Source organism: Salmo salar, unplaced genomic scaffold (assembly GCF_965601325.2).
Source record: "Salmo salar unplaced genomic scaffold, fSalSal1 ptg000231l, whole genome shotgun sequence".
In the NCBI taxonomy this organism is placed as follows: domain Eukaryota; kingdom Metazoa; phylum Chordata; class Actinopteri; order Salmoniformes; family Salmonidae; genus Salmo; species Salmo salar.
Window position 1 is genome coordinate 43,199 of NW_027675336.1, and position 21,656 is coordinate 64,854.

The following is a 21,656-nucleotide window of genomic DNA, read 5'->3' on the forward strand; positions in this document are numbered from 1 at the left end:
ACAGCTCCTCCTACAGGACAACACAGGTACTGCATCCTCAAATCTCTACTGTACAAACAGCTCCTCCTACAGGACATCACAAATGCTGCAACAACATCTCAACCACACACAGAGAAATATACATTTTCCTGTCTATTTCCTGGACATCACCATCTACATGCTCTGTCTTTTCACCACTAAATGTAAGCAGTACTTATCTTACCACATTGATGTCTTCCCACTCGTTGGGTAGAGGAACAGACGCTGGGGCAGGAAGAGCTGGGCTGGTCTCTGTGGGAGGCTGGGGTTCCTCTTCCTCCTCCCTCTCTTCCAAAGGGATCGCTCTGCTACTTAAAGCCTCCTCCTCTTCCTCCTTCTTATTGGCCACGTCTTCCTGTGCCTTAGATGGAGCACCGCCCCCAACCTCTATCGGTGAATCATCTGTCTCCTCCTCCTCGTTTAGCTCCTCCCCCTCAGACACGTCAATGAAGCTCTCTGAATCACTGTCCTCCTCACCGTCCTCCATCTTCACAATCTGTCCATTCCTCTCCTCCCTGGTGTTCTGTCCATTCCTCTCCTCCCTGGTGTTCTGTCCATTCCTCTCCTCCCTGGTGTTCTGTCCATTCCTCTCCTCCCTGGTGTTCTCTCCATTCCTCTCCTCCCTGGTGTTCTGTCCATTCCTCTCCTCCCTGGTGTTCTGTCCATTCCTCTCCTCCCTGGTGTTTTGTCCATTCCTCTCCTCCCTGGTGTTGTTGTCTCCATTCCTCTCCTGCTGCGATGGAGGTAAAGGCCCAGTCAGTAGGCTTCTCCTCCCCGTGTCCTTCTCTCTGTTTAGACCTAGGCCTGATGGGGGAATGACACAGAGATCCTGACCCAAACTGTCCCCCTGACCTACTGCAGAGTGGAAAGCTCTGTTCCTGTTGTCGATGGCTTGCTCCACCTCCTCTCTGTTCCTCCTCAGAATCTCCTCCACCTCCTCTCTGTTCCTCTTGGTGGCGGTTTCATCCTGTTCCTCCCTGCCGAGGAGCACCCTGTCCGTGGGAGGAATGGGAAGGCTAAGGGGGAGGGGCGACTGTTGCTCATCGCCCTTCACCTCAAGCCTGTCCTCATTGGTCAGAGTTGTCCTCAGGGGCGTGTCCTTCCCTTCAGTCTCCTCCTGTGAGCTGCTGATGACGACCAATCGGTTCGCAGGACGCTGGGGACTGGGAGAGTGGGGCTTAACAGGAGAATTGCCAATCATGGTGGCGTATTGGGACGGGCCTACCTCCAACTCTTCTCCAATAGCTCGCTGAATGGCCAGGAGGGTACGAGGAGACACACTGCCACCAGCACCCTCCTCATCAGCCCTCCTTCCTCCCCTACCCCAGGAGCTATCCTCCTCCTCCTCCTCAGCCCTCCTTCCTCCCCTACCCCAGGAGCTATCCTCCTCATCCTCGTCTGAGAAGCTGCTATCCATGGCAGCCTGGATGGCCTTCAGTGTCCTAGGGGAAGTCGGTGCTGTGTCCCCCAGGCTCGGGTTAGTGTCCTGGGGATGTTTAGACGATGATGAGGGTCCCTCCTCCAGGCTCTCCTCCTCTGAGATAGGTTTCCAAAGGGGCTCAGGTCTCTTCTCCCCTCCCCCCGTCCTAACCCTTCCTGACAGGGGACCACCCAACCAGGGAGAGGCCGCAGGCTGGATGTCTGGGACCCTCTCACTGTTGTCGGTCTTCTTCGGACCTGAGGAGCGAGCGCACGCACACACACACACACACACACACACACACACACACACACACACACACACACACACACACACACACACACACACACACACACACACACACACACACACACACACACACACACACACAGCATATGAGGGGATGAGTTTGAACAGGTCAATGCGGAGAATCGCTAAATTTGATCGCTGACCCCCCCCCCTTTCAACCTCTAACCTTTGATGAGGATGTAGTGGGTGGAGTCTTCTGAGAGGAGGCGTCGTGTCTCCACGCTGTGCCCCTCCCCCTGGTTGTATAGCTCCACCCCCGGGGCGTTCCCTGCACTACGGTTGGACATCTCTCTCTCCACTCCCTCCAGACGCACGTTCAGCTTGTTCCTCTGCAGCAGCCCTGCTAGCTGGTACTGGGAGAAGTCACCTGACCGCTGGGAGAGGGGGGGGGCTGGGTTAGGGTGCGGTCCTCAGGGGGTGTGTGGTACATGGTGTGTGGTACATGGTGTGTGGTACCTCAGGAGGTGTGTGGTACATGGTGTGTGGTACCTCAGGAGGTGTGCGGTACATGGTGTGTGGTACATGGTGTGTGGTACCTCAGGAGGTGTGTGGTACATGGTGCGTCGTCTCTTGCTGAATTCCTTCATGTCTTTAAGAATCTCGTGTTTCACCTCAGGAGGCATGGCAGAAAACTCCTCAGAGTTGATGTCCACAGAGTCTTCATAGAAATCCCCCTGACAGACAGACAGACAGACAGACAGACAGACAGACAGACAGACAGACAGACAGACAGACAGACAGACAGACAGACAGACAGACAGACAGACAGACAGACAGACAGGTGTCACAACGTAGCAAAACGTTATGAAACAAAAAGGAATACAGTGTTCTTATTGGACAAGTTGATAAAGCACCGCCCTCTCTGTTTTCTCCTCCATCACATGACGTGGGTGTTGACCTCACCTGGTAGATGTGACGGCTGTCCTCCTCCTCCTGCTCCGAGCTGCTCCTCTCTCTCTCCTCCTCCTGGGCTGGCAGGGCAGGCAGAATGTACATGTCCTCCTCTCTCCTCCCAGCAGACAGGCTGGGCAGATGATCCTGACTGGAGGAGAAACACAACACAGAGAGATTGGTTACAGGTCTATACACAGACCAGATCTTCTATGAAACATGGAATGGTCCGTGTTCACACGTCACCATCTTAGTGCTTGTAGATCTGTTATGAAGCTCTGAGCGGGCTTTGCCTTTCATTTAGGTCATGGTCTTCCTCCTCTCCTCTCCCTTCCTCACCTCCTCTCCTCTCTCAGCTCCTCTCCTCTCCCTTCCTTCCTTCCTCACCTCTCCTCTCCCTCTCATCTCCTCTCCCTTCCTCCTCTCCTCTCCTCTCCCTTCTTCACCTCCTCTCCTCTCCCTTCTTCACCTCCTCTCCTCCCTTCCTCCTCTCCTCTCCCTTCCTCACCTCCTCTCCTCCTCCTCTCCTCTCCCTTACCTCTTCTCCTCTCCCTTACCTCTTCTCCCCGCTCCTCTCCCTTCCTCACCTTCTCTCCCTTCCTTACCTCCTCTCCTCTCCTCTCCTCACCTCTCCCTTACCTCCTCTCCTCCTCCCCTCCTCACCTCCTCTCTCCCAGAGCAGCTTTGATGGCCTGTCTCTTCAGGAAGGTCTTGAGGAGTTTGTCATTGGTCTGTTTGGACTCCATAGTCTTCTCCTCCTTCCTCTGTCTTCTGATGGCCTGGAGGGAAGCACAGGGTTAACACACACACACACACACACACACACACACACACACACACACACACACACACACACACACAGACAGACAGACAGACAGACAGACAGACAGACAGACAGACAGACAGACAGACAGACAGACAGACAGACAGACAGACAGACAGACAGACAGACAGACAGACAGACAGACAGACAGACAGACAGACCACATAAACACAAAGACACAAAGACAGACAGACAGACAGACAGACAGACAGACAGACAGACAGACAGACAGACAGACAGACAGACAGACAGACAGACAGACAGACACAGACAGACCAGGGTCTGTTTCTTGATCAGAGGTGCATCTCCATCGAACACGAAGACAGGTCTGATGCGGAAAAAGAGCAATTTACAGAGGCGATGGAACAAGGTGAGGAGGTGGGCGTTCTGGATACTGTTACCCTCCCTGTCTCTCACACCCTTCACCGCTTGGTTCAACCAGATACTGATGTCTGGGAGGGGGACAGGGTCAAGGATCTCTACTTGCACAATACACTGGACACTAATTCTATGTAAGATGCAGACACATGCAAACACACAACATGTTATGACTGGGATATGCAGGAGGTATGGGTGGGAGATTGAATGGAAGAAGTAGGGAACCCTACTTAAAAAAAATAAAAAAAAGTTTAAGAGGGGGGCTCCTTGTGGTGTCCGGAAGGATACCGACAGCCAGGATCTTGCCCTCGAGTGTCTCGGGGTTGATGGGCTTCCCGGTGGTCTCAAGCAGCTTCCACAGCCCGTGTACCCCCATTGCTCTCCGAGTGACAACCTAGACAACACAAAGACAGAAATAAGACTATTAGCAAATCACCCACATCCTAGTAGCTATTTGAAAAGCTCGATTCAAATACATACATGTGGCTATCAAACTCACCTGTACTAGAGAACAATAGTTTATTAACCAAAATTGATTATCTTCGGTACTATGTACTAAGTTGTCTTCTGTGGTGTAACAATATTTTATTTCCTACGGTGGTACAATGTAGCGCGGATAATAGTTCCGCATTATTCCACGGTTTGGTCATTTTGTAAAACGCTGTAGTCTCAACTTCCGTTTACTGATCGTGAATCAGATTTTGGGATATCTGTTTACTGTCACCGCTATTGATGAGAAATCGTAGGAGCTGATTCAGAGTCAGTTTTGTGCAGTACAGCCCGTCCGCCAAGTCAACAGTATCCGGGCGGTGACAACACAAACAAGATGGCGACCAACATTTAATAACAGAGGAAATCTTCATCGGGTAACATCAATATTTTCTTCATCGGGTAACACAGTATGTGCAATGTTTTATTCTGACACCGTTACACTTCATTTTACACCGCTAATGTTAGCTAACAATGTCTATAAGTTTATGTCCAGGACACGGTTTGTTGTCAGTTACTGTTAGCTGAGGAAAGCTGAAGTCTGTTCTCTGAAATCCTTATCTAACCCGGCTGGGTGTTGATCATGTGCTGACAGTGCTGTTAAAGCTCATCCACAGATAACTAGTGAGTTATTTTAACCTCGGAGCTCAGCCAGAGACTGAAGTCAACTAGTTAACTAGCCAAGTAAACAAATAGTTGGAAAGGTCAGCTGTTTTAACTCTAATTTGACCAATTCAAAACATATTTTGTTTAAAGAAATTGAAGGCAGAAAAAGTCCATTAGTTATTTACAGGAGCCTTGCGATATTCTCTCGCTACTTTCTTATTTTATTTGATTCGTTTAACATGGCTAACAGGTTGGTTAACTCAGAATCAATATTTGTCTGTCTGTCTTCAGGAGAGAGATCTAACTGCCATCCTGGAAGTCATCCATCGTCATGTCTCTCTGTCATTCGACTGGACTGTTGTGAAAACTTCCTCTACCATCATGTCTACTGCTGCAGTAGCAGACAGAGGTAAGCAGTTATCACCCGTATCATTTCACAGACTGTTGTTTACATCCCCCCCCCCTGCATCCTCTCAGCCAATCACACAAAGCGATGTTGAGACCTGATAACTCTTCCAGTCAATGCAATGAGAGAGAGAGAACATTCCAGAATGTCTGCTATGTTCCAGGTTCCGTCCATCCAGTCAGGGGACCCGGCGACGGCATGGAGACAGACGAGCCCCCAGTCGCTAAGGAGATCGGTGTCGTGGATACGCCTCTGTTTTCGGTGCCACTACTTAAAGTAGCTAGTCCCAAACAAAGTCCCAAGACGACGCACCCTTCCCCCGCCAGCCTCCAGCACAGCCCCCACTCCACCCCCCAGCAGAGCCCCAGAGCCAGTCCCAGAGACATCGCGTCTGCCCCCCAGCTCCCCGGGGTGCTCCACCTGGGGAAGGTTCCCCGGGAGGCCTGCGTGGTGGTGGAGGCGGTGAGGATCGTTGTTCCCCGTGCCGCCATCAGCCGGAGTGGGGGTCATATGGGTCCGGCTGAGGAGAAAGGAGAGGCCTGGGCTGGGCAGCAGATGGAGGAACGACCCCCCTCTCCCTCCCTTCCTCTGGAGGACCTGAGAGGAGCCATGGAGAAGCTGCAGAACTCAGAGAGAAGACTGCTGCAGGACAAGGAGGGACTCCTCAACCAGCTCCACGTGCAGACTGAGGTGGGTAAATGAGTTAACGTAAAGGCCCAGTGCCATCAAAAACGTCAAATTACTGAGTTTGGAGTACTACTGTGAAAATTATGATAAGGCCCTTTTAGTGTAAGAGCTATTTGAAAAGACTTCCTGAAATTTCAGCCTGTTTTGGTGGGGTTGAGGTTTGGCCTGCCTGGTGACAGACCAATAATTTAATAGACCAATAAGAAAGAGAGTTCCAAACCTCTCTGCCAATAACAGCTACTTTTCAGTTTTCCCTTCCTCATTCAGACCAATCCCAGTCAGTCCTAACTAAATTCTTGCTTGAGAATTACTCTTAACTAAGAAGCTATTTCTGTTTCTTTTGAACCATTTTTAATTGAAGACAATCATGGTAAGGACCTTAATCGTTCCCCAGAAATGATTTGATATTGAGATAAAAACGGCTGCATTTGGGCCTTTAACACTTTTAACCACAATATTTGGAATTGTTCAGTGACTGTAGGAGTTAATCTGGATCCTGAGTTTTGTTCAGTGACTGTAGGATTATATCTGGATCCTGAGTTTTGTTCAGTGACTGTAGGAGTTAATCTGGATCCTGAGTTTTGTTCAGTGACTGTAGGAGTTAATCTGGATCCTGAGTTTTGTTCAGTGACTGTAGGAGTTAATCTGGATCCTGAGTTTTGTTCAGTGACTGTAGGAGATAATCTGGATCCTGAGTTTTGTTCAGTGACTGTAGGATTAGATCTGGATCCTGACTTTTGTTCTGTGACTGTAGGATTAGATCTGGATCCTGAGTTTTGTTCAGTGACTGTAGGAGTTAATCTGGATCCTGAGTTTTGTTCAGTGACTGTAGGAGTTAATCTGGATCCTGAGTTTTGTTCAGTGATTGTAGGATTATATCTGGATCCTGAGTTTTGTTCAGTGACTGTAGGATTATATCTGGATCCTGAGTTTTGTTCAGTGACTGTAGGAGTTCATCTGGATCCTGAGTTTTGTTCAGTGACTGTAGGAGTTAATCTGGATCCTGAGTTTTGTTCAGTGACTGTAGGAGATAATCTGGATCCTGAGTTTTGTTCAGTGACTGTAGGATTAGATCTGGATCCTGAGTTTTGTTCATTGACTGTAGGAGTTAATCTGGATCCTGAGTTTTGTTCAGTGACTGTAGGAGTTAATCTGGATCCTGAGTTTTGTTCAGTGATTGTAGGATTATATCTGGATCCTGAGTTTTGTTCAGTGACTGTAGGAGTTAATCTGGATCCTGAGTTTTGTTCAGTGACTGTAGGAGTTAATCTGGATCCTGAGTTTTGTTCAGTGACTGTAGGATTAGATCTGGATCCTGACTTTTGTTCTGTGACTGTAGGATTAGATCTGGATCCTGAGTTTTGTTCAGTGACTGTAGGAGTTAATCTGGATCCTGAGTTTTGTTCAGTGACTGTAGGAGTTAATCTGGATCCTGAGTTTTGTTCAGTGATTGTAGGATTATATCTGGATCCTGAGTTTTGTTCAGTGACTGTAGGATTATATCTGGATCCTGAGTTTTGTTCAGTGACTGTAGGAGTTCATCTGGATCCTGAGTTTTGTTCAGTGACTGTAGGATTATATCTGGATCCTGAGTTTTGTTCAGTGACTGTAGGATTATATCTGGATCCTGAGTTTTGTTCAGTGACTGTAGGAGTTCATCTGGATCCTGAGTTTTGTTCAGTGACTGTAGGATTATATCTGGATCCTGAGTTTTGTTCAGTGACTGTAGGATTATATCTGGATCCTGAGTTTTGTTCAGTGACTGTAGGAGTTAATCTGGATCCTGAGTTTTGTTCAGTGACTGTAGGAGTTAATCTGGATCCTGAGTTTTGTTCAGTGACTGTAGGAGTTAATCTGGATCCTGAGTTTTGTTCAGTGACTGTAGGAGTTAATCTGGATCCTGAGTTTTGTTCAGTGACTGTAGGTGTTAATCTGGATCCTGAGTTTTGTTCAGTGACTGTAGGAGTTAATCTGGATCCTGAGTTTTGTTCAGTGATTGTAGGATTATATCTGGATCCTGAGTTTTGTTCAGTGACTGTAGGATTATATCTGGATCTTGAGTTTTGTTCAGTGACTGTAGGAGTTAATCTGGATCCTGAGTTTTGTTCAGTGACTGTAGGAGTTCATCTGGATCCTGAGTTTTGTTCAGTGACTGTAGGATTAGATCTGGATCCTGACTTTTGTTCAGTGACTGTAGGATTAAATCTGGATCCTGACTTTTGTTCAGTGACTGTAGGAATTATTCTGGATCCTGAGTTTTGTTCAGTGACTGTAGGATTATATCTGGATCCTGAGTTTTGTTCAGTGACTGTAGGATTATATCTGGATCCTGAGTTTTGTTCAGTGACTGTAGGATTAAATCTGGATCCTGACTTTTGTTCAGTGACTGTAGGAGTTAATTTGTATCCTGAGTTTTGTTTAGTGACTGTAGGAGTTAATCTGGATCCTGAGTTTTGTTCAGTGATTGTAGGATTATATCTGGATCCTGAGTTTTGTTCAGTGACTGTAGGAGTTAATCTGGATCCTGAGTTTTGTTCAGTGACTGTAGGATTAGATCTGGATCCTGACTTTTGTTCTGTGACTGTAGGATTAGATCTGGATCCTGAGTTTTGTTCAGTGACTGTAGGAGTTAATCTGGATCCTGAGTTTTGTTCAGTGACTGTAGGAGTTAATCTGGATGCTGAGTTTTGTTCAGTGATTGTAGGATTATATCTGGATCCTGAGTTTTGTTCAGTGACTGTAGGATTATATCTGGATCCTGAGTTTTGTTCAGTGACTGTAGGAGTTCATCTGGATCCTGAGTTTTGTTCAGTGACTGTAGGATTAGATCTGGATCCTGAGTTTTGTTCAGTGACTGTAGGAGTTAATCTGGATCCTGAGTTTTGTTCAGTGACTGTAGGAGTTAATCTGGATCCTGAGTTTTGTTCAGTGACTGTAGGAGATAATCTGGATCCTGAGTTTTGTTCAGTGACTGTAGGATTAGATCTGGATCCTGAGTTTTGTTCATTGACTGTAGGAGTTAATCTGGATCCTGAGTTTTGTTCAGTGACTGTAGGAGTTAATCTGGATCCTGAGTTTTGTTCAGTGACTGTAGGAGTTAATCTGGATCCTGAGTTTTGTTCAGTGATTGTAGGATTATATCTGGATCCTGAGTTTTGTTCAGTGACTGTAGGAGTTAATCTGGATCCTGAGTTTTGTTCAGTGACTGTAGGATTAGATCTGGATCCTGAGTTTTGTTCAGTGACTGTAGGATTATATCTGGATCCTGAGTTTTGTTCAGTGACTGTAGGAGTTCATCTGGATCCTGAGTTTTGTTCAGTGACTGTAGGAGTTAATCTGGATCCTGAGTTTTGTTCAGTGACTGTAGGAGTTAATCTGGATCCTGAGTTTTGTTCAGTGACTGTAGGATTAGATCTGGATCCTGACTTTTGTTCTGTGACTGTAGGATTAGATCTGGATCCTGAGTTTTGTTCAGTGACTGTAGGAGTTAATCTGGATCCTGAGTTTTGTTCAGTGACTGTAGGAGTTAATCTGTATCCTGAGTTTTGTTCAGTGATTGTAGGATTATATCTGGATCCTGAGTTTTGTTCAGTGACTGTAGGATTATATCTGGATCCTGAGTTTTGTTCAGTGACTGTAGGAGTTCATCTGGATCCTGAGTTTTGTTCAGTGACTGTAGGAGTTCATCTGGATCCTGAGTTTTGTTCAGTGACTGTAGGATTAGATCTGGATCCTGACTTTTGTTCAGTGACTGTAGGATTAAATCTGGATCCTGACTTTTGTTCAGTGACTGTAGGAGTTAATCTGGATCCTGACTTTTGTTCAGTGACTGTAGGAGTTAATCTGGATCCTGAGTTTTGTTCAGTGATTGTAGGATTATAACTGGATCCTGAGTTTTGTTCAGTGACTGTAGGAGTTAATCTGGATCCTGAGTTTTGTTCAGTGATTGTAGGATTATATCTGGATCCTGAGTTTTGTTCAGTGACTGTAGGTGTTAATCTGGATCCTGAGTTTTGTTCAGTGACTGTAAGAATTAATCTGGATCCTGAGTTTTGTTCAGTGACTGTAGGAGTTAATCTGGATCCTGAGTTTTGTTCAGTGACTGTAGGAGTTAATCTGGATCCTGAGTTTTGTTCAGTGACTGTAGGAGTTAATCTGGATCCTGAGTTTTGTTCAGTGACTGTAGGATTAGATCTGGATCCTGAGTTTTGTTCAGTGACTGTAGGATTAGATCTGGATCCTGAGTTTTGTTCAGTGACTGTAGGAATTATTCTGGATCCTGAGTTTTGTTCAGTGATTGTAGGATTATATCTGGATCCTGAGTTTTGTTCAGTGACTTTAGGAGTGAATCTGGATCCTGAGTTTTGTTCAGTGACTGTAAGAATTAATCTGGATCCTGAGTTTTGTTCAGTGACTGTAGGAGTTCATCTGGATCCTGAGTTTTGTTCAGTGACTGTAGGATTAGATCTGGATCCTGAGTTTTGTTCAGTGACTGTAGGATTAGATCTGGATCCTGAGTTTTGTTCAGTGACTGTAGGAATTATTCTGGATCCTGAGTTTTGTTCAGTGACTGTAGGATTATATCTGGATCCTGAGTTTTGTTCAGTGACTGTAGGAGTTCATCTGGATCCTGAGTTTTGTTCAGTGACTGTAGGATTATATCTGGATCCTGAGTTTTGTTCAGTGACTGTAGGATTATATCTGGATCCTGAGTTTTGTTCAGTGACTGTAGGAGTTAATCTGGATCCTGAGTTTTGTTCAGTGACTGTAGGAGTTAATCTGGATCCTGAGTTTTGTTCAGTGACTGTAGGAGTTCATCTGGATCCTGAGTTTTGTTCAGTGACTGTAGGATTATATCTGAATCCTGTGTTTTGTTCAGTGACTGTAGGATTATATCTGGATCCTGAGTTTTGTTCAGTGACTGTAGGATTATATCTGGATCCTGAGTTTTGTTCAGTGACTGTAAGAGTTAATCTGAATCCTGAGTTTTCAGCACTTGCCTTTGTCCCGATAAAATAAGGATAGTACTTATGTTTTAAGAATCTGTCGGAACACGAAATACAGTACTTCGGTCCATATTTAACCTGTTAGGGCTAGGGGGCAGTATTTGAACGGCTGGATAATTTTTTTTTACCCGATTTAATCTGGTTAGTAATCCTACCCAGTAACTAGAATATGCATATACTTATTATATATGGATAGAAAACACTCTAAAGTTTCTAAAACTGTTTGAATGGTGTCTGTGAGTATAACAGAACTAATTTGGCAGGCAAAACCCGGAGACATTTTCTGACAGGAAGTGGATACCTGATGTGTTGTATTACCTTTAAACCTATGCCATTGAAAAACACAGGGGCTGAGGAATATTTTGGCACTTCCTATTGCTTCCACTAGATGTCACCAGCCTTTACAAAGTGTTTTGAGTCTTCTGGAGGGAGATCTGACCGAACAAGAGCCATGGAACGATGATGGCCCATTAGACACCTGGCGCGCGAGTTCATGTTGGGTACCCTCGTTCCAATACGGTATAAAAGAGAATGCATTCGTCCACCTTGAATATTATTCATGTTCTGGTTAAAAAAGGCCCTAATGATTTATGCTATACAACGTTTGACATGTTTGAACGAACGTAAATATATTTTTTCCCCTCGTTCATGACGAGAAGTCCGGCTGGCTTAGATCATGTGCTAACAAGACGGAGATTTTTGGACATAAATGATGAGCTTTTTTGAACAAAACTACATTCGTTATGGACCTGTGATACCTGGAAGTGACATCTAATGAAGAGAATCAAAGGTAATGGATTATTTACATAGTATTTTCGATTTTAGATCTCCCCAACATGACGTCTAGTCTGTATCGCAACGCGTATTTTTCTGGGCGCAGTGCTCAGATTATTGCAAAGTGTGATTTCCCAGTAAGGTTATTTTTAAATCTGGCAAGTTGATTGCGTTCAAGAGATGTAAATCTATAATTCTTTAAATGACAATATAATATTTTACCAATGTTTTCTAATTTTAATTATTTAATTTGTGGTACTGACTTGACTGCCGGTTATTGGAGGGAAACGATTTCCTCAACATCAATGCCATAGTAAAACGCTGTTTTTGGATATAAATATGAACTTGATAGAACTAAAAATGCATGCATTGTCTAACATAATGTCCTAGGAGTGTCATCTGATGGAGATTGTAAAAGGTTAGTGCATCATTTTAGCTGGTTTTATGGTTTTGGTGACCCTGTCTTTGAATTGACAAAACATTACACACAACTCTTGTAAATGTACTGTCCTAACATACTCTAAATTTATGCTTTCGCCGTAAAACCTTTTTGAAATCGTAAAACGTGGTTAGATTAAGGAGATGTTTATCTTTCAAAGGGTGTAAAATAGTTGTATGTTTGAAAAATTTGAATTTTGACATTTATTTGGATTCAAATTTGCCGCTCTTGAAATGCACCTGCTGTTGATGGAGTGCACCACGGCAAGCGTCCCACCTAGCCCATAGAGGTTAAACCAACTCAACATCTGTATTCTCCTATAGGTGAATAGAGAGTTGAAGAAGCTGCTGGTAGCCTCTGTAGGAGACGACCTGCAGTACCACTTTGAGCGTCTGGCCAGAGAGAAGAACCAGATGATCTTAGATAATGAGGCTCTGGGTCGCAGCCTGGCCTCCACAGCAGAACAGCTGGAACGCATGTCCATACAATGTGACGTCTGGAGGACCAAGTTCCTGGCGTCCAGGGTGTGTGTGTGTGTGTGTGTGTGTGTGTGTGTGTGTGTGTGTGTGTGTGTGTGTGTGTGTGTGTGTGTGTGTGTGTGTGTGTGTGTGTGTGTGTGTGTGTGTGTGTGTGTGTGTGTGTGTGTGTGTGTGTGTGTGTGTGTGTGTGTGTGTGTGTGTGTGTTATAATCTCCACCCGGCACAGCCAGAAGAGGACTGGCCACCCCTCATAGCCTGGTTCCTCTCTAGGTTTCTTCCTAGGTTTTGGCCTTTCTAGGGAGTTGTTCCTAGCCACCGTGCTTCTACACTTGCATTACTTGCTGTTTGGGGTTTCTGTACAGCACTTTGAGATATCAGCTGATGTAAGAAGGGCTTTATAAATACATTTGATTTGATTTGATTTGTGTGTGTGTGTGTGTGTGTGTGTGTGTGTGTGTGTGTGGTATCTCTTCAAGAGTGATGGCGGAGGAGCTGACCAATGCCAGGGTTTCTCTCCAGCACCAGACCAGAGAGGCTCAGAGCGCCATCACAGACCTGCTGAGTGAGAGAGACGAGTTCTCCAGAGACATGATGCTAACCCACAGGTACGACACTGATATATGAACCTGGTGCTCAGTTAAAACACACAGACGTGATGCTAACCCACAGGTACAACACTGATATATGAACCTGGTGCTCAGTTAAAACACACAGACGTGACGCTAACCCACAGGTACAACACTGATATATGAACCTGGTGCTCAGTTAAAACACACAGACGTGACGCTAACCCACAGGTACAACACTGATATATGAACCTGGTGCTCAGTTAAAACACACAGACGTGACGCTAACCCACAGGTACGACACTGATATATGAACCTGGTGCTCAGTTAAAACGCACAGACGTGATGTTAACCCACAGGTACAACACTGATATATGAACCTGGTGCTCAGTTAAAACACACAGACGTGACGCTAACCCACAGGTACAACACTGATATATGAACCTGGTGCTCAGTTAAAACACACAGACGTGACGCTAACCCACAGGTACAACACTGATATATGAACCTGGTGCTCAGTTAAAACACACAGACGTGACGCTAACCCACAGGTACAACACTGATATATGAACCTGGAGCTCAGTTAAAACACACAGATGTGACGCTAACCCACAGGTACAGTAGGACTTCTGTGCTTCACATAGGAACATAAAGTTGCTGAGATACACACTTTCATTACCAGCGATACAGATTATGTGTTTGTGTTTTCTCTCTCCCAGGTCTCTGGAGCAGCTGCTGGTCTCTCTCCAGTGGGGTCGACAGCAGACCTACTACCCAAGTGCCCAGCCACTCAGCACGGGAGAACTTTCCCTAGCCAATCACAAGCTGGCAGAAGCCATCAACTCCCGCCTGCTGGGTAAGGTAGGGCCTGTAGGGAGCAGCAGCGGAGCCGGGCTGAGGAAAGGAAGACAGGCCTCAGAGCTCCCTAACACCTCACACACGCCTGCTGAGAAGATGGCTGAGAAGGTAGGAAGTGGAGTCGGACCCCCAGCAGGACACTCGCACTGACCTCTACCCAGAAACCACCACCTCACTCTTTCTGTCTTTCTCTCCTTCTTCCCATCTCTCTCTCTCTCTCTCCCCCCCTACTCCCTTCTCAGGTGTTGAAGATCCTGGACCCTATTTCCTGTTCAGACAACGAGGAAAAAATCTCCCCCCTCTCAATCTCTGACTCCTCCCCCTCGGCCTTCCTGACCAATAAGAAGAGCATCGGCCGGTTCCACCCTTACACTCGCTATGAGAACATCACCTTCAACTGCTGCGAGCGCTGCAGCGGAGACATCCTGGTACTCTAGGGGATCAGAGGGCAGGGGTCATGACCTTTTAATCTGGACAGGTCAACGCAGACCGCTGTGAGGAACACCAGTCGGCTCTCAGTCGAACTGTCTGGTTTCACAGCGGCCTCAGAACGGGACTTGACTGGAAGTACGGCAGAACAACCGCTGGTTTTAATTGGCTGATCTCTCAGTCCATCACCGTCTCATAACCCTTAGAACCTCCCACTGCATTGTGGGCTTCAGAACGTGAGCAGAGCAAGTGATTTAAACGAGGAAGTGAGTTCGGAAAATCTTAAAGTACTCATCTTAGAATCATTTGGGCTTCCCAAAAATAATATGGTCGAAATTATATAACACGCGTCAAAGTCATTCCACTGATGGCCGAGTGTCTGTGGGTCTCTGATCCTTCCCTGGACTTGACTGATGAATTGAGGTCACTAATTAGTAAGGAACTGCCCTCACCTGGTTGTCTAGGTTACTAATTAGTAAGGAACTGCCCTCACCTGGTTGTCTAGGTTACTAATTAGTAAGGAACTGCCCTCACCTGTTTGTCTAGGTTACTAATTAGTAAGGAACTGCCCTCACCTGGTTGTCTAGGTTACTAATTAGTAAGGAACTACCCTCACCTGGTTGTCTAGGTTACTAATTAGTAAGGAACTGCCCTCACCTGGTTGTCTAGGTCACTAATTAGTAAGGAACTGCCCTCACCTGGTTGTCTAGGTTACTAATTAGTAAGGAGCTTCCCTCACCTGGTTGTCTAGGGTACTAATTAGTAAGGAACTGCCCTCACCTGGTTGTCTAGGTCACTAATTTGTAAGGAACTTCCCTCACCTGGTTGTCTAGGTTACTAATTAGTAAGGAACTGCCCTCACCTGGTTGTCTAGGTTACTAATTAGTAAGGAACTCCCCTCACCTGGTTGTCTAGGTCACTAATTAGTAAGGAACTCCCCTCGCCTGGTTGTCTAGGTTACTAATTAGTAAGGAACTGCCCTCGCCTGGTTGTCTAGGTTACTAATTAGTAAGGAACTCCCCTCGCCTGGTTGTCTAGGTTACTAATTAGTAAGGAACTGCCCTCACCTGGTTGTCTAGTTTACTAATTATTAAGGAACTGCCCTCACCTGGTTGTCTAGGTTACTAATTAGTAAGGAACTGCCCTCACCTGGTTGTCTAGGTTACTAATTAGTAAGGAACTCCCCTCACCTGGTTGTCTAACTCTTTGAGAGAGGTTACACCAGACCTGACATTAGACGGTCATTCATAAGGGAGGGAGGAGATGAGGAAAGGAAACATTTTAAGACTGTTGGGACTAGCTTTTAGCTAGTGAGTCATGACGTCATGATGCCCTCAGTGTTGGAGACAGCATCTATTGAGAGAACACTGCTGAAGACTTGAACTCAGGCTAAGATGCTATTTATCAACATAAATATAATGTTTATAGAAAAACACTCTTCTATGATGTTATTATTATTATTAAACATTTTATTTAACTCGGCAAGTCAGTTAAGATTAAATTCTTATTTTCAATGACGGCCTAGGAACAGTGGGTTAATTGTCTTGTTCAGGGGCAGAACGACAGATTTTTACCTTGTTCAGCTCGGGGATTCGATCCATCAACCTTTCGGTTACTAGTCCAACGCTCTAACCACTAGGCTACCTGCTGGTTACTGGTCCAACGCTCTAACCATTAGGTTACCTGCTGGTTACTGGCCCAACGCTCTAACCACTAGGCTACCTGCTGGTTACTGGCCCAACGCTCTAACCACTAGGCTACCTGCTGGTTACTGGCCCAACGCTCTAACCACTAGGCTACCTGCTGGTTACTGGCCCAACGCCCTAACCACTAGGCTACCTGCTGGTTACTGGCCCAACGCTCTAACCACTAGGCTACCTGCTGGTTACTGGCCCAACGCTCTAACCACTAGGCTACCTGCCGCCTCTACACTCTAACCACTAGGCTACCTGCCGCCTCTACGCTCTAACCACTAGGCTACCTGCCTCCCCAGCAGTATGATTGATTCAGCATCAGGTTTTTATTCTGAGTGTTATATTTATTGAATTGATCTGATGATAATCTCTGTATCATCTCTAAGGTTCCTCAGACGAGCAGCGAATTTCAAACACTGATTCAATCGCAAAGACCAGGGAGGTTTTCCAGTGACTTGCAAAGAAGGGCACCTATTGGTAGATGGGTAAAAATTGAATATCCCTTTGAGCATGGTGAAGATATTAATTACACTTTGGATGGTGTATCAATACACCCAGTCACTACAAAGACACAGGCGTCCTTCCTAGCTCAGTTGCCGGAGAGGAAGGAAACTGCTCAGGGATTTCACCATGAGGCCAATGGTGACTTTAAAACAGTTACAGAGTTTAATGGCTGTGATAGGAGAAAACTGAGGATGGATCAACAACATTGTAGTTACTCCACAATAATAACCTAAATGACAGAAGGAAAAGAAGGAAGTCTGTACAGAATAACAAATATTCCAAAACATGCATCCTGTTTGCAACAAGGCACTAAAGTAATACTGCAAAAAATGTGGCAAAGAAATTAACTTTTTGTCCTGAATACAAAGTGTTATGTTTCGCGCAAATCCAATGCAACACATTACTGAGTACCACTCTCCATATTTTCAAGCAGAGTGGTGGCTGCATCATGTTATGGGTATGCTTGTAATCGTTAAGGACTGGGGAGTTTTTCAGGATAAAAAATAAACGGACTGGAGCCAAGCACAGAAAGAATCCTAAAGGAAAACCTGGTTCAGTCTGCTTTCCACCAGACACTGGGAGATTCAATAACCTAAAACACAAGGACAAATCTACACTGGAGTTACTTACCAAGAAGACAGTGAATGTTCCTGAGTGGTCGAGTTACAGTTTTGACTTAAATCGACTTCAGAATCTATAGAAAGACCTAAAAATGGTTGTCTAGCAATGATCAACAACCAATTTGACAGAGCTTGAATGATTTTGAAAAGAATTATGGGCAAATGTTGCACAATCCAGGCGTAGAAAGATCTTAGAGACTTAATCGGAAAGACTCACAGCTTTAATCGCTGCCAAAGGTGCTTATACAAAGTATTGACCATTAAGGTATTGATCAAACATGTTTTCACTTTGTCATTATGGGGTATTGTGTGTAGATGGGTGAGAATTATTCACGCTCTGGCAAATTGGTTGTTGATCCCATTGCTAAACAGCCATTTTTAGGTCTTTCCATAGATGTTCAAGTAGATTTTAAGTTTAAACTATCTAGGCCACTCAGTAACATCCACTGTCTTGGCCACAACTCCAGTGTAGATTTGACCTTGTGTTTTAGGTGTGAATACATGAGATATTTTAGCTATTTCATTTTCAACAAATTTGCTAAAATTTCTAAACACATTTTCACTGTCATTATGGAGTATTGTGTGTAGATGGGTGAGAAACAAATATATCAATTGAAACCATTTTGAATTCAGGTCAAAGGGTATGAATACTGTCCTTTCTGAAGGCACTGTATCTTCCCAATTTAGAGACTGAAAACATTTCACTTTTAAAGAAAACGTGTAATTAGATGAAAGTAAATAAGATTAATGGTTTTTTTTGTGCAAAAGGTTGTTGTTGACCATTTTTCTTTGTAAAGATTTTTGTAAAGTCTTTCATGTCAGAGACCAGAATTAAAGATTTGTTAAATCTATTTACTGTTTAGTGAGAATCTGTCCATCATAACGCTTGAATACAGGATGAATGGAAGTTAAAGTGGAGTAAATGGTTTTTAACTTAAAACTGAGGTTCAGCAAGACAATATAATGACATTAACATTTTTGTGGTTAAATATAATTAACAAAAAATATAAATGCGAACAATTTCAAAGATTTTACTGAGTTACAGGAAATCAGTCAATTGAAACAAATTCATTAGGGCCCTAATCTATGGATTTCACATGACTGGGCAGGTCTGCAAGCCATGGGTGGGCCTGGGAGGGCCCGCTCCACTGGGGAGCCAGGCCCAACCAATCAGAAAGAGTTTTTTCCCCACAAAATTGCTATATTACAGATAGAAATACCCCAATACCCCATCCCCCCCAACCGCGAAGAAGCCGGATGTGGAGGTCCTGGGCTGGTGTGGTTACACGTGGTCTATGGTTCTGGGGCCGGTTGGACGCATGGAGGGAGCGATGTTGGAGGCAGTTTACGGTAGAGAAATTAACATTAAAATATCTGGCAACAGCTGCGGGTGAACATTCCTGCAGTCAGCATGCCAACTGCACACTCCCTCAGGCCACTTTAATAAAATGTGCAGTTTTGTCACACAACTCAATGCCACAGATGTCTCAAGTTTTGAGGGAGCATGCAGTTGGCATGCTGACTGTAGGAATGTCCACCCGGAGCTGTTGCCAAAGTGGCCTTTTATTGTACCCCAGCACGAGGTGCACCTGTGTAACGACCATGCTGTTTAATCATCTTCTTGATATGTCACACCTGTCAGGTGGATGGATCACCTTGACAAATAAGAAATGCTCACTAACAGGGATGTAAACAAATTTGTGCAAAGATTTGAGAGAAATAAGCCTTTTGTACATGTGGAAAATGTTCTGTATCTTTTATTTCAGCTCATAAAACATGGGACAAACGCTTCACATGTTGCGTTTTATATATTTTTTTTTTCCCAGTTGTACACATTGACACGAAGTATCAATACGCCAAAGATTCCTTAACAATCAACAGTCTCACTGAGTTGCTTATCAAAATGTTTAATGTTCAAGGCATTTAGAAGTGCTTTTCATCAGTTCATCTCTGAATCCATTAATACAACATGGTGAAACGGAAGCACATTCAGAGGAGAAATGTCTCACTATATTTGGACCAATTAGGTTACTCTACCTCTCGTAATTTCTTCCCGCTCTTGGCTGTACTGTTCTGATCCTCCATCTTGCTTTTTAGTGAGGTCCGTAGCCTGGTGGTGGTCTGCGTGTTCTGCCTGTTCTCTGAATCCCCTGTCGGTCCTGCTTCCTTACTGACTGTTACCCTGTCTCTGCTACTGAATACACTGTCCTTATGTCTCCTCTGTACTATCTCCGTCCCTGTCTCTGCTACTGAATACACTGTCCTTATGTCTCCTCTGTACTATCTCCGTCCCTGTCTCTGCTACTGAATACACTGTCCTTATGTCTCCTCTCCTCCGTACTATCTCTGTCTCCTTCTCTGTCCCTGTCTCCTTCTCTGTCCCCAGTCCTGATTGATCCATCACTGTCCCCACTCTTCAATACACTGTCTCTCCTACTAAATGCCCTCTCTCTGTCCCCACTTCTGAATGTTCTATCACAGTCTCTGTCCCCAGCCCTGAACCCTGTGTCTCCTCTGGTTCTGCCACTAAAAAACCTCCTGTCCTTATCTGATCCTCTGTCTCTGTCCTGCTTGGGTTTCTCCTGGTAGAATCCATCATGTTTCCTCTTGTGTACGTGCTCCAGAGCCTCCTCCCACCTCCCTCTCTCCTTCAGCGTCAGCAGAATGCGTACCATCTGATCCAGGGTCAGGTTCTTGGCCCCCGTCTCCCATTGGAGGAAGTCATCCAGCGGCAGACGTGCCGTGTTCAGCTTCAGACGCTTGGCGTTGGCCAAGGAGAGCCCTGATTGGATGGAGCGGTCCACCATGGAGCCTACGATGTAGACCTTAGAGTTGTCGAAGGTAAGGAGGACGTTAGGGGAGTCAGCCGTCAGGTAGACCAGGTTGTCCCGGGGGAACAGGTCCACGTGACGTCGCTCCGTGGAGGTGACGAGGAGAGGCTCCCAGGCCTCGGCGCCGTACCGTTTAACCAGCTCCCTGCGGTAGCCGCCGTCCGGCTGCAAGTTACAGAAGTGCAGGTGGAAGGGGTCCGCGGCTCGTCGGTTCCACCCCTCCACCTCCATCAGCTGGGACACAGTGTTCTCCACCTCCCGACGAGTCATCTGCTGTTCGTAGGACATATCAAACACCAGTGACTGTCCGAACACCATGGCCTGGGCCGACCTCCACCCCAGCAGCTTATCCAGGGAACGACCCCAGAATTGGAGCAGAAAGGTGTTCCTCAGTTCCCCCTCCTCTTCTCCTCTCAGACCACCAGGCCTGATCCTGTCGTCCTCTCACTCCTCTCTGCCTTCCTCTTCTCCTGCTTCTGCTTGTGGCTTTTCTTGTGGCCCTCCTTGACGGCTAGGTATTTCAGGTACTTCTTCTTGGAGGATTTGGTTTGTAGCTCCGCTAGGATCCCCAGCTCTTCGTCAGTCATGGTCTCTGGCACCAGCTTCCCAGCCTGACGCCACATCACTACCAGCTCTCTGGTGGCCTCCAGTGGTGAGATCTCCTCCTGCCCTGTTACACCTCCAGTAGCACAATCACTACTTCCCTCCTCACCTCCCAGTTTCTCCTCCTCCTCCACCCCTGGGACCTGCAACCTCGTCACAGACTTCCATATGTCCAGGTCCAATTTCTCTTCAGTCTGAACTGCTTTAGACTGAGGGAGGGGTACATCGTTTCTTAGTGTGGCCCCAGTATAGAGAGGCCGGCTTGTGGGTGCAGAATGGTGGGGTGGGAGAAGGCAGGTGATCGGTAGCTGTTTACTCCCTCCGTGTTTATTTGCGACAGTAGATACCAGCGGGAGACGCCGCTGCAACTCGTTCAAAAGCGGTGTGGTGAGAAACCTCATCATTTCAATGGTTTGATGATACATACATATGGAGTCAAGATGTTGACACTCACGGCGTTTATATTAAAGTCCCAGAACTTGCCATCAGGAGAGGAGGAAATACCGTTCGACGTGCAGACAAGATAGGAAGCGTTTGTTGTTCCGTAATCACGAAAAATAAATTATACAAACTGTAATTAAGGTCGACTCTCAACAAGGACAGAATGGATCATATAATCCAGGTAGTATTCCATTGAATGTCTTATATTGGTGTCAGTCTGAATTCAATTTTATATCCGTGCTTATCGAAAAATGTCGAAAGGGTCACGTTGAAAACGTGTGCAACGCCATTATGGAGTCGTGCTGATGCAAGTGCAAAACATATTGTAATAACCGGCTGGGTCATGAAGGAAAAAGAGACGGACTCTAGGTGTGCAGGTCAGAAC

The 21,656-nt window shown here is 45.6% G+C and overlaps 3 protein-coding genes across 4 annotated transcripts in view; 1 reads left to right on the forward strand and 2 right to left on the reverse strand.

Moving 5' to 3' along the window:
• The window catches only part of ercc5 (excision repair cross-complementation group 5), a 47,510-nt gene extending 42,974 nt beyond the window's left edge, over positions 1–4,536 (reverse strand). Inside the window, exons 1-8 of one of the 2 annotated variants that reach the window (XM_045711302.2) lie at positions 4,339–4,536; positions 4,128–4,233; positions 3,738–3,913; positions 3,302–3,417; positions 2,651–2,789; positions 2,284–2,421; positions 1,914–2,121; positions 203–1,695 (exon numbers count right to left, since the gene is read on the reverse strand). In XM_045711302.2, coding sequence (XP_045567258.2) covers positions 203–1,695; positions 1,914–2,121; positions 2,284–2,421; positions 2,651–2,789; positions 3,302–3,417; positions 3,738–3,913; positions 4,128–4,215 — 2,358 coding nt within the window. In that variant the 5' untranslated portion in view covers positions 4,216–4,233; positions 4,339–4,536. The other variant, XM_082971279.1, reaches the window with a different exon arrangement.
• Positions 4,537–4,638: 102 nt separating this feature from the next.
• Positions 4,639–18,247, forward strand: LOC106575890 (golgin-45). The gene is made up of 7 exons (XM_082971280.1): positions 4,639–4,738; positions 5,226–5,343; positions 5,504–6,030; positions 12,570–12,772; positions 13,202–13,330; positions 14,011–14,257; positions 14,392–18,247. The coding sequence occupies exons 2-7, from the start codon at positions 5,316–5,318 to the stop codon at positions 14,584–14,586; spliced, it is 1,329 nt and encodes a 442-aa protein (XP_082827406.1). The 5' UTR covers positions 4,639–4,738; positions 5,226–5,315; the 3' UTR covers positions 14,587–18,247.
• Positions 18,248–19,201: 954 nt separating this feature from the next.
• Positions 19,202–21,231, reverse strand: LOC106575889 (tRNA methyltransferase 10 homolog C-like). Its single transcript, XM_082971278.1, is given in 2 exon segments — positions 19,202–20,671; positions 20,674–21,231. Coding segments are annotated over 2 exon segments (1,569 nt in total). The 3' UTR covers positions 19,202–19,660.
• Between the last annotated feature and the right edge of the window lie 425 nt (positions 21,232–21,656).